Source organism: Perca fluviatilis, chromosome 5 (assembly GCF_010015445.1).
Source record: "Perca fluviatilis chromosome 5, GENO_Pfluv_1.0, whole genome shotgun sequence".
NCBI classification, from domain to species: Eukaryota; Metazoa; Chordata; class Actinopteri; order Perciformes; family Percidae; genus Perca; species Perca fluviatilis.
In genome coordinates, this window is record NC_053116.1 from 40,956,095 (window position 1) to 40,969,468 (window position 13,374).

Here is a 13,374-nt window from a genome sequence, read left to right on the forward strand (position 1 = left end):
CGTTACCTCGTCATCGTCTCCGTAGTCGTCCATCCCGATGTAGTCTCCCTGAACGCCACCGGGGGGGGCATCTTTGGGGACACGACGTCTGATTGGACAGAAACACAAATCAGCTCCTTTCTTGCTTAATACTGGGTGTCAGAGATTGTTGTTCCATCAGACACTCACACTGAGACAGACATAAAAACATGGGGTCCAGGTTGAAAAATACCTGCACAGTCTACACACTGATGCAGTGTGTGTGTGTGTGTGTGTGTGTGTGTGTGTGAGTATGTGTGTGTCTGTGTGTGTGTGTGTGTGTGTGTGTGTGTAGTATGTGTTTGTCTGTGTGTGTGTGTGTGTGTGTGTGTGTGTGTGTGTGTGTGTGTGTGTGTGTGTGTGTCTGTGTGTGTGTGTGTATGTGTTTATTTGTATGTGTATTGTGTGTGTGTGTCGTATCCTGTGTGTGTCTGTGTGTGTTGTTTGTGTTGTGTTGGTTGGGTGGGTGCGTGTGTGTGTCTCTGTGTGTGTGAGTATGTGTGTGTGTGTGTATCTTTTGTGTGTGTGTGTCTGTGTGTGTATGTGTGTGTGTCTGTGTGTGTGTGTGTGTGTGTGTGTGTGTGTGTGTGTGTGTGTGTGTGTGTGTGTGTTGTGTGTGTGTGTGTGTGTGTGTGTGTGTGTGCGTGGGAATGCAGCTTACTCTGTCTTGATGAGGATGTCCTGGTTTTTGGGGTCCAGCACACATTTACATATGAGCTCCTGAGTGACGGGAATGGCCACGTTGTTGGACACACACAGGTCCGACAGGTAGTCCAGAAACCTGCACAGACACACCGTTAGAAAAACAAACTGACAACAAACTGAAAACAAAGACACACCGTCAGAACAACAAACTGACAACGAAGACACATCGTTAGAACAACAAACTGACAACAAAGCATCATCAGGAACCTGTTCAGATGATATCACACCAAGACTACTTATGCTCAACAGTTCGGATGACATTGTATGAAATAAGGCGGCTGCCGGCCTGTCACGTAAAAGTTGAGTTTAGTAGAGAGAAGGTGACAGTGAGCAAAAAGATTGTGGTTTGGATTAAAACACTACTGGGTGAAAGTCTTGTGTTTACCCCGAAATATGAAGTCCGCTACCGAGGTTAAAAGTTTAGCTGTCTTTACAGTTAAATTTAGCCGACAAAAGGTGAGCATCATGTGGCAATGAAGTTTAGACACCAAAACAACTAGTAGGATCTCTGTTTCCTGGGTGAAAGTCTTGTGTTTTCTCCTTAACGTCCTCAGGACATGAACACCTGTTTCCTGGGTGAAAGTCTTGTGTTTTCTCCTTAACTTCTTCAGGACATGAACTCCTGTTTCCTGGGTGAAAGTCTTGTGTTTTCTCCTTGACTTCTTCAGGACATGAACACCTGTTTCCTGGGTGAAAGTCTTGTGTTTTCTCCTTAACTTCTTCAGGACATGAACACCTGTTTCCTGGGTGAAAGTCTTGTGTTTTCTCCTTAACTTCTTCAGGACATGAACACCTGTTTCCTGGGTGAAAGTCTTGTGTTTTCTCCTTAACTTCTTCAGGACATGAACACCTGTTTCCTGGGTGAAAGTCTTTCTTCGCAATTTCTCAGTAGGAAAGACCAACATTCTTAAGTGTTATGATGGTCTGTCTCTCTTCCATTTTTAATTGCCTTTTTCCCGCCATTTTTATAGCAACACACTACTTTCTGCAGTACAATACTGTTCAAATAATGCTCAAGAGAGTACGGTACCACAGTGTGTTCCAACAATACTTTTAAACCAACAGAAGGGGTTGTAAGTAATCCAGACCAGTTGGAACACCTGTGGGAATTGGTAGCAACAACTTTCGAAGCTTGATCAACCTCCATTGCTGCATGGGTGAGCTTTACATTGTTTACCCATTTCTTGTTCCCGGAAAAAGGCTTTTTTGTAATATTCTGAAATGTCATCTCCTGCAGTGTTCACCTCATGCAGTTCACCAATTACCTTTGTACCATTTCAAGCTATTCATTGGACTGCTAAAATTTCAATAAAAAACTAAACAAATTGGGGTGTTCTAAAACTTTTGACCGGTAGTGTACCTGGAATACATACACCCATCAGAGTGATATGTAGGCGTGTACCTGGGCTCTCGGTTCTTGCGGACCAGGCTGACGAAGGTCTCCACCTCCTTCTTGGTGATGTGTTTCTCCAGCAGTTTTCGGTTGTTGTGCAGCAGGGCGGTGATGGTGTCCTCGGCCAGGATGTCGTAGCCGATCTGGCTCTGCATCACGCCAAACTGCTTCGCTATGTGCTCCTGCCGGGAGAGAAGAGGAGAAGGGACCGGGACAATCATTCAGCTTTTAGATTTTTTGACGTTTTGGATAACCGTAACAACACTCTCTGTTTAAACGTCTGTATGTGTGTGTGTGTGTGTGTTTGTGTGTTTGTGTGTGTGTGTTTCTGTCTGTGTGTGTATGTGTGTGTGCGTGTGCATGTGTGTGCGTGTGCATGTGTGTGTGTGTTTGTTCTCATTTAACTACATTCGTGGGGTCCAAAAAACGGGAATACAGTATACTTGTGGGATCCCGACAGCTTCATGGGGTTTGTGTATGTGTGTGTGTGTGTGTGTGTGTGTGTGTGTGTGTGTGTGTGTGTGTGGGTGTGTGTGTGTGTATGTGTGTGTGTGTGTCCTCACCTGGTTCTTGCGGTAGTCCTCCTGTGAGTGCCGGAGGACTCTGTAGCAGAGTCTGAACATGTACTGGTACGGAGAGTTCTTCTGGTCCGCCAGCTCCTCCAGACGCAGCAGAGGACCCTCACCACCCCCCCGGTCCTTAAAGGGAGCCTTCAGGATGCCAAAGATCTGAACACACACACACACACACACACAGACAGACACACAGGGGAATAAAAAGTAGAATATTTTTCTCTGAAATGTAGCGGAGTAGAAGTAGAAAGTGACATGAAAAGGAAAGACTCAAGTACAGTACAAGTACCTCAACATTTGGATTTAGGTACAGTAATGGAGTACATGTACTTAGTTACATTGCAGCAATCATGTGTGGATGGTACCTGTTTGAGGAGGTCTGTGTGTGTGTGTGTCTGTGTTAGGGCTGTAGCGATACACTAATCTCACGATACGATACGATACACGATATTCAGCTCACGATACGATTCGATATATTTCGATACACTTACATCATTTTCTGAAAGATTTAAAGGGGACCGAGTGATTTTGTGACATCTTGTGAGTGTTCCATTTACTTGGATTTAATTAATTGAACTGAAAACATCAATTACACAATATATGTCTCTGACTGGACAGAGAGTCTACAGCAGGGATCATCAACTACATTTTTTTCAGAATTTTTCTAAGCACTCTGGCGGCCGGACTTTCAAATAAAGAAAATAAAATGAATTTATACCTAATACGCCTATTCTTGTTCGAAATTTTCACTTTCTTACTGAATTAATGCTACTTTTTTTTAACATGTATTAGTGTGAGCAAACTCCTAAAAAACATGGACACTCCATAATGATAATTGGCTCTTTAACTAGAAAAAGATCTCAGACTAGGAGGCAATTCACTGAGGAGTGATGGTTAAAGTCTGTGATTATGGAAACATTATTGTAGTATGCAGCGTCCTGATTGGTGGAAAATGCTTGCAGAAAGAAATGGCTGTTGTCAGGTAAACATGTCACAGTCAAAGAGGCTGAAGGGAAAAGTTGACGTGGAAAAGCCAAAAGCCCAGCTTTAATGATGAATGACTGATAAGCAGACTATGCACTCGTCATGTATGCTTCATTTGCAATGAAAGGTGCTGTTGCAAAATAATACAACCAGCATCATCATCATCACTGAACATAACGATCGCGTCATTCACGTGCATATTAAGTAGCTCCAGATAGTCCGCTCTAGCGGAGAGTTTGTTTGTTCAGCCAGCAGTGAGGTTTACAAGAATTTGTCCAAATTTCCAGATTCCCGACAACCTAAGATAAACAGTTAGACTACAAACCAACAGCTTTTGTTTCAGCTTGTTTGTAAAAATTCGCTGTTTGCAGAGTAGAGCTGTGTTTGCGTAAAACAGCGCGGTGGACTGAGCAGATTGAAATATGTCTTTCTACATGTTTATGCTGCTCTACACAGGTGAGTGCATTGATAAGTATTGACTTTCTACTCACGAAGGTTTAATTGTAGTCTATTTACAGAAAAGAGACCAGCGTGAGTTCATCTGCCCCAGCGGACGTTGGTAACTCTCTCTGTATTGTTCCCAGTCAGGTGCTGCGTGTTTTAACCTTTAACGCACACACACATCTCGGCTCAGCTGTGTGTGTGTTTTAGCGCACACACATCTCGGCTCAGCTATGTGTGTGTTTTAACGCACACACATCTCGGCTCAGCGGTGTGTGTGGAGCTCGGGCATCGCTCTATAGAATCCCGGCATGTGAATAGAGATGTAAATACAGGGGGCTGGGTTTTTGCTCTAAATGCTTGAAATGATAAATAACAGAACACATTTTTTCCTCTTTACATTTTGTGAATTCATGATTATTCTGCGGGCCAGACTAAAAGCTTTGGCGGCGGGCCAGTTGACGCGTTGGCTGCTCTACAGCGACACTAGCGGCTGGCTGACCAAATCGCTCTTCCTGCAATGCGAACGGGGGTAAACACGGGGGATTTGAATGGGACTTATGTATCGATACTCGCGGCTTAAATATCGATACTTTCTTGGGGGAAAAAATATCGATTTATATCGCAGAATCGATAAAATTGCTCAGCCTTAGTCTGGGTGTGTGTGTGTGTGTGTCTGTGTGTGGATGGTACCTGTTTGAGGATGTTCTGCTCTCTCATCAGTTTCTGTCTCTCTCGGTTGGCCTTCGTCATGGTAACGTCCAGGACCGCCTGGCCACTGTTGATGACGTCGGCCACGAAGAAGACCACGTCCTCCAGCAGCTTGATGGCAAACCTGAGACACAACAAACACACTGGAAGTTATACTGCTGATCCAGATCATGATCCAGATCATGAGCCCGATCATGATCCAGCTCATGATCCAGATCATGATCCAGCTCATGATCCCAGACATCTCTCACTCTCTCACATGTCAGTCAGTCAGCTCACATCTCAGACGGCTCACTCTCACCCACAATCCATTGTTGCAACAATCTTTCCTCTTGTTTTGTGTGTGTGTGTGTCTGTGTGTTTGTGTGTCTGTCTGTGTGTGTCTGTGTCTCTCTGTGTGTGTGTGTGTGTGTGTGTGTCTGTGTGTGTGTGTGTCTCTGTGTGTGTGTGTGTGTGTCTGTGTGTGTGTCTCTGTGTATATGTGTGTGCGTACGTGCGTGCATGTGTGTGTCTGTCTCTGTGTGTGTGTCTATGTGTGTGTGTCTGTGTGTGTGTGTGTCTGTGTGTCTGTGTGTATGTCTGTATGTGTGTGTCTCTGTGTGTGTGTGTCTGTCTCTCTGTGTGTGTGTGCGTGCGTGTGTGTGTGTGTCTCTGTGTGTGTGTATGTGTGTGTGTGTGTTTCTCTGTGTGTGTGTGTGTGTCTCTGTATGTGTGTGTGTGTGTGTGTGTATGTATGTGTGTGTGTGTGTGTGTGTGTGTGTGTGTGTGTGTGTGTGTGTGTGTGTGTGTGTGTACCTGCGGTCGTTCTGGCTGATGAAGCCCTGGCTGAACTGCTCCACCACGGTGCTCAGCATGGCGCTGGCGTCGTTGGCGAAGTCCAGATCTCTGATCTCCATGACGGGGACGGAGACGATGGCGAACGCCTCCTTGTCCTCTTTAGTGGGACACGTCCCCAGCTGCAGGACCAATTCACTCATTAATACACACTCATGAATACACACTCGTTAATACACACTCACTAATACACACTAGTTAATACACACTCGTTAATGCGCACTCGTTAATACGCACTCGTTAATACACACTAGTTAATACACACTAGATAATACACACTCGTTAATACACACTCATTAATACACACTCATGAATACACACTCGTTAATACACACTAGATAATACACACTCGTTAATGCGCACTTGTTAATACGCACTCGTTAATACACACTAGTTAATACACACTAGTTAATACGCACTCATTATTACACACTCGTTATTACGCACTCGTTAATACGCACTCATTAATACGCACTCATTAATACGCACTCGTTAATACGCACTCGTTAATACGCACTCATAAATACACACTCATGAATACACACTCGTTAAACGCACTCATTAACACGCACTCATTAAGGACTTCCTGTTTCTTGTTGCAGACACAGAAACGGTAGACGCTTAACGTCTTGCGATTTTAAGTCCTCCACTACGAAATACAGTCACTAATTACACCGTTTTAGCTGTATTTTAACCGGACCTGTCTGGTCGCAGTTTTTCCGTTGTTTGCAAAACTTTCCTCCGCTCCGTTAGCTAACGTCTAGGTATTTGTTGTGCTAACGGCTAGTTAGCCTGCCTGCTAGCGGGAGTTAAAGCGAGCCACTCAGGATTTTGCCTCCTTGGAAATCTATTCTATATTTTGGTAGCAGTAACGGGCTATCCACAGCTTGCTAATACAAGCAGGAGCACCTGCATTGTAATTCGATTTGTGAAAAGGGATCGGTTTTAGGAGAAGGCCTCCATCAACGTTGCTACTAGCTAAACTAGCAAGCTACACGATGCCCCCCCTCAGCTGTTCACCTGGCTGTAACTCGTGCCTCCTGTTCAGCCAGAAGATAGTGGAACTTGAAGCCAGAATATCGACTCTCCACCAGATCAAGGCAAGTGAACAGTTCCTCGACTCCATTATCATTGGAAGTTCCCCTACACTACAGCCGGATGTCTTGATTCCACTGTGCCCTGCAATACTCTCACCCCACCACGCACTAATACAACCTCTGACCCTGTTGTCTCTCCTCCCGTCTGCCGAGGACCAGCCAGCTCTCCCGACCAGCTCCACTCCACACCAGCCTGAGCCATGGCGTGTAAGCAAGCACCAGAGCGCGGTCAGGACACACGCCGCGCCCCAGCCCAACCCCTACGACTAGAAAACCGCCACAGCATTCTGACGACGGGAGGTTTCCTTCTCTGCCACGTCCCCACGCAGCTCATCCTGGTCCATCCATACAGTCGGACGCGCCACTGAGGGCGGACTCTCCCCTCGGACTCATCAACCTCCACGCTGGTCAGCGGAAGCTCCATGGTACTATGACTTCTACCCTTTACCTAGCGGTCCCTCCAAGGTCTACTGCTTCCCGGTGCCAAGGTCCGCGTGACATCCAGCACAAACTTCCCGGCATCCTCCGCCACGCCAAAGGTCGACAACGTCGTCGTGCATGAGGGCACAAACGACATCAGAGAGAGAGACGGTCGATAGCACTCCAGGAAGACTTCACCACTCTCCTCTCCACCCTGATGGGCACAGGTAAAGCGGATTGTCATCTCTGGGCCTCTACCTACCTACAGGAAGGGTGCAGAGATGGTCAGATTCGACTGTTCTGGCTCCACACCTGGCTGGAACCACTCTGCACTTCCCTGAGCATTCCCTATGTCGACAACTTCAACTTGTTCTGGGAGATGCCCAAACCTGCGAGCGTGATGGTCTCCACCCAAACCGACATGGAGCCAGGATGCTATGCTGACAACATAACGACCACACTGAAAGGCAAGTATTGACATTATGTTGAAAATATCACAGATTCATGTCCCCAGGCATTGATCCTGATCGCACTATACAAGTGGATGAATCTGAAAATGTATTTCTGCAGGATAACATGTAGTACTTGTATTATTCCAGTAACGTGTAGTACTAGTACTATTCCAGTAACATGTAGTACTAGTACTATTCCTATTATAATCAACAACAGACCACACAAAGTGGTGAATAGAGGGGCAATACTTAACAACCTAATTGGATTAAAACTACCACTGCAATGATAGAAAAGGATAGGAAAATTAGATGTGGATTACTAAATATCAGATCTCTGTCTTCTAAAGCAGTACTAGTAAATGAATTGATATCTGATAATCAAATTGATCTATTCTGTATTACTGAAACATGGCTGGGCCATGAAGAATATGTTAGTCTAAATGAGCGACTCCTCCCAGTCATATTATTCCTCAAATTCCCTAGAGGCTCCGGCGGGAGGAGTTGCAGCCATATTTGATTCAAGCCTGTTAATTAACCCTAAACCCAAACTGAATTATAACTCTTTTGAAAGCCTTGTTCTTAATCTTCAACATCCAACACGGAAATCAGAACAGCCGATTATATTTGTTGTTGTCTACCGAGCTCCAGGTCCTGTATTCTGAATTTTTATCTGAATTCTCAGAGTTTTTATCATGTGTAGTCCTTAAATCAGACAAAGTACTTATTGTAGGTGATTTTAATATCCATGTGGCGGACGCTTGACAGCAATAGCCTTACTACTGCTTTCAACACATTACTGGATTCAATCGGTTTTCAGTAAGAGTGTGCACAGGGCGCGCACTGTTTTAACCACACTACGACCTTGTGCCGGCATATGGTATTGAAATTGAGGATTTAATAATATTTCCGCAGAATTTGGTATTATCAGATCATTTTTAAATTACTTTTGAATTCTTGCTACCTGACCATACTAAACTAGATAATAGCTTCTACACTAGATGCCTATCTGACAGTGCTATAGCGAAATTTAAGGAAGATATTACAACAGCATATGACTCTATGTCATGCCTTAACATAACAGAGGACCTCTATGTTAACCTCAGTCCCTCTGAAATTGATACATTTGTAGACGGGGTACGTTCGCTACGCGCCTTACGGACGACCTTAGACTCTGTCGCCCCTCTCAAAAGAAGACGGATAAGCAAGGAAAACACGCTCCTTGGTATAACTCCCAAACTTGCAAATTAAAACAAATCTCGCGAAACCCGAAGTAGAGGTGGGCCCACCAAAGTGGAAGAATCACGCTTGGATTGGCAAGAAAGTCTCAAAACCTATAGGAAGGCGCCAAGATAGGACAGATCAGACTATTACTCTTCACTAATAGAAGAAAATAAGAACAACCAAGGTTTCTTTTCAGCACTGTAGCCAGGCTGACAGACAGTCACAGCTCTACTGAGCCATCTATTCCTCTAGCACTGAGTAGTGACGACTTCATGAGCTTCTTTAATGATAAAATTATAACAATATAGAGACAAAATTAAACTTTTGCGCTCTTAACTTCTAACAGTACGATTTTTAAATACAGGACCGCTAGAGACAAAGAAACGACTAGTCCCGACATATACTTAGACTGCTTTTATCCTATAGACCTTCAACAATTAATGTTAAAGATATCCCTCAGCTAAGCCATATACCTGTCTACCTGGGCGTCCATCTCAAACGGGGTTACTCAAAGCGTTACCCGTAGCCCGGTAAACACTTCACTACTAGATATGATCAATATTTCCTTATTAACAGGTTATGTACCGCAGTCATTTTAAAATAGCTGTGATAAAACCTCTTCTGAAAAAACCGACCCTGGATCCCGAGGTCTTAGCAAACTATAGACCTATATATATAACTTCCCTTTCTATCCAAGATCCTTGAGAAGGTGGTTGCTAATCAGTTATGTGATTTTCTACATAGCAACAGTTTATTTGATGATTTTCAATCAGGATTTAGAAAGAATCATAGCACAGAGACGGCACTGGTGAAAATTACTAACGACCTTCTAACAGCTGCAGACAAAGGACTTGTCTCCATTCTTGTTTTACTAGATCTTAGTGCTGCATTTGACACTATTGACCATTCAATCCTGTTACAGAGATTAGAACACTTAGTCGGAATTGAAGGAATTGCACTTAGCTGGTTTAAGTCCTATTTCTCCCGGGATCCCAATTTGTTAACATTAACGATAAACCCTCAAAGCACGCCAAAAGTTAGCCATGGCGTTCCTCAAGGCTCAGTGCTTGGACCAATTCTATTTTCCTTATATATGCTTCCTCTAGGCAATATTATTAGGAAACACTCAATTAACTTTCACTGTTACGCAGACGATACCCAATTATATCTGTCAATTAAGCCAGATGAAAGTGGTCAATTAGCAAGACTTCAAACGTGTATTGAGGATATAAAATGCTGGATGACCCACAACTTCCTGATGTTAAACTCAGACAAAACGGGAAGTTATTGTGATAGGAACACGACCGCAACTTGCCGTTTTCCGAAGATATAGCTACTCTGGATGGTATTGCCCTGGCCTCCAGCACTGCTGTCAGAAATTTGGGAGTTATTTTTGATCAGGATATCTCCTTCCGCCTTCACTTAAAACAAACCTCAAGAATAGCCTTTTTCCATCTTCGTAACATTGCCAAAATTAGGAATATCCTGTCTCAAAACGATGCTGAAAAACTAGTCCATGCATTCATTACTTCTAGACTAGATTACTGCAATTCCTTATTATCAGGTTGCCCAAATAAGTCCCTTAAGACGCTCCAGCTGATCCAGAATGCTGCAGCACGTGTTCTGACGAGAACTAAGAGAAGAGATCATATTTCTCCTGTATTAGCTTCTCTGCATTGGCTTCCTGTGAAATCTAGGATCGAATTTAAAATCCTCCTCCTGACTTACAAAGCTCTAAATGGTCAAGCACCATCATACCTAGTACCTTATTGTCCCACTAGGGCACTACGCTCCCAGAATGCAGAGCTACTTGTGGTTCCTAGAGTCTCTGGAAGTAGACTGGGGGCCAGGGCTTTCAGCTATCAGGCTCCGCTTCTGTGGAACCAGCTTCCAGTCTGGGTTCGAGGGGCAGACACCATCGCCACATTTAAGAGTAAACTGAAAACCCTCCTCTTTGATAAAGCTTATAGTTAGGGAGTGAGGAGTTGCAGCGTCCACCTAACCCGGCCCACCTGCTTCTCCTCGTAGTCATCAGTTTTATATACTGTATAATTAATAATCTAGCAAGAGTAGAGGGAGGCAAGCCAGTACAGCCCGATCCGGTTGGGGAGAGTTCTAGCCCGACCAGGCACCTCTCTTTAACCTGCCTCTCTTAGTTATGCTATTACAATTCTAGACTGCAGGGGAGGCTGTTTCCTTCCTATGACACACTGAGCTGCTCTCTCATCTCTACTCGTTTCCTTTTGTATGCATCCTGTCCCAGAATTGCTTGTTACTAATCTAGCTCTGGGGAGTTTACTCCCTGGAGTCCTTATGTTTCTTCTTCGCAGAGCTATGCTCTGCGATTCTCTGCAATTCCCGGCCGCATCCTGCTGCGTCCTGCTGCATCCGCCGCATCCACCCATGCTCTGCAGCGCCACGCTACATCCCGCAACGTCCTGCTGTGATGTTCCTATGCACAGAGTAGTCAGGATCCGGTATAGGGGACTGCACTACTCAGTATGACACGATGTGCCCTGCTATGACATGAACTTCCATGATAACCTTCGAAGTCACTGTGACCTTTAATGTGACTATTATCGCCACTGTTCATCACACCCCCAACCGGCCCGTCAGACACCGCCTACCAAGAGTCTGGGTCTGCGAGGTTTCTTCCTAAAAGGGAGTTTTTCCTTGCCACTGTCGCGATAGCCACTGCTAATGCTTGCTCTTGATGGAATTACTGTAATTGTTGGGGTTTTGGAAATTATAGAGTGTGGTCTAGACCCACTCTATCTGTAAAGTGTCTCGAGATAACTTTTGTTATGATTTGATACTATAAATAAAATTGAAATTGAAATTAATACACACTCATTAATACACACTCGTTAATACACACTCATTAATACGCACTCGTTAACACGCACTCGTTAATACGCACTTGTTAATACACACTCGTTAATACGCACTCATTAATACACACTTAGTAATACACAATTCACACATGACACACAGCAGGTCCAATATTTATTCTATAAGGAAAAAACAACAACATGGTTCCTAAAATGTCAACATTATTAAACGTAACCTTGTCCAAAACTGTTGCTTTTCAGGAATTTAAAATAGGCTAATGCGTGCGTGCGTGCGTGTGCGTGTGCGTGTGTGTGTGTGCGTGCGTGCGTGCGTGCGTGCGTGCGTGCGTGCGTGTGTGACGCACCATGAGTCTGATGGGTCTCTCCTCGTCTATATCGATGGGGACGTTGGTGCTCTGGATCCAGGTGTTGGTACACAGGTGTCTCAGGCGGACGTACGAGTTCCTGGAAAACAACAACAGACAGTCAGGCTACCTTTACCTCCACATGAGAACCACAGACAGTCAGGCTACCTTTACCTCCACATGAGAACCACAGACAGTCAGGCTACCTTTACCTCCACATGAGAACCACAGACAGTCGGGCTACCTTTACCTCCACATGAGAACCACAGACAGTCAGGCTACCTTTACCTCCACATGAGAACCACAGACAGTCAGGCTACCTTTACCTCCACATGAGAACCACAGACAGTCAGGCTACCTTTACCTCTACATGAGAACCACAGACAGTCAGGCTACCTTTACCTCCACATGAGAACCACAGACAGTCAGGCTACCTTTACCTCCACATGAGAACCACAGACAGTCAGACTACCTTTACCTCCACATAAGAACCACAGACAGTAAGGCTACCTTTACCTCGACATGAGAACCACAGACAGTAAGGCTACCTTTACCTTCACATGAGAACCACAGACAGTCAGGCTACCTTTACCTCCACATGAGAACCACAGACAGTCAGGCTACCTTTACCTTCACATGAGAACCACAGACAGTCAGGCTACTTTTACCTTCACATGAGAACCACAGACAGTCAGGCTACCTTTACCTTCACATGAGAACCACAGACAGTCAGGCTACCTTTACCTTCACATGAGAACCACAGACAGTCAGGCTACCTTTACCTCCACATGAGAACCACAGACAGTCAGGCTACCTTTACCTCCACATGAGAACCACAGACAGTCAGGCTACCTTTTCCTCCACATGAGAACCACAGACAGTCCGGCTACGTGAGTGTGTGTGTGTCTGTGTGAGTGTGTGTGTGTCTGTGTGTTTGTGTGAGTGTGTGTGTGTCTGTGTGTGTGTGTGTGTGTGTGTGTGTGTGTGTCTGTGTATGTTTGTGTGTGTGTGTGTGTGCGTCTGTGTGTGTTTGTGTGTGTGTGTCTGTGTGTTCGTGTCTGTGTGTTTGTGTGTGTCTGTGTGTGTGTGTGTGCCTGTGTGTGTGTAATGAACCTGAGATCAGGTGTACCAAAGGATGCCCCACTGAGCCACCCATTGGTTGTGGGTGTGTTCTGATGGGGTGATGACCCTGTCCTCTTGCCAGTCAAAGCTTCAGTTTACTGGAAGTGACATGAGCTGGCTGGACAAACATGTGAATGATTAACCAGAGGGAAGAGATATTGTATTGTGGTGTATTGTAGTGATGTTATATGTAACAATTCTAATAAAA

At 44.8% G+C, this 13,374-nt stretch overlaps 1 protein-coding gene across 1 annotated transcript in view; it reads right to left on the bottom strand.

Annotated features, from left to right (window-relative positions):
• The window catches only part of itpr3 (inositol 1,4,5-trisphosphate receptor, type 3), a 180,267-nt gene that overhangs the window by 110,887 nt on the left and 56,006 nt on the right, over positions 1–13,374 (bottom strand). The window contains 7 exon segments of the mRNA XM_039800493.1: positions 7–88; positions 680–799; positions 2,126–2,298; positions 2,680–2,844; positions 4,807–4,948; positions 5,620–5,780; positions 12,045–12,144. Coding sequence (XP_039656427.1) covers positions 7–88; positions 680–799; positions 2,126–2,298; positions 2,680–2,844; positions 4,807–4,948; positions 5,620–5,780; positions 12,045–12,144 — 943 coding nt within the window.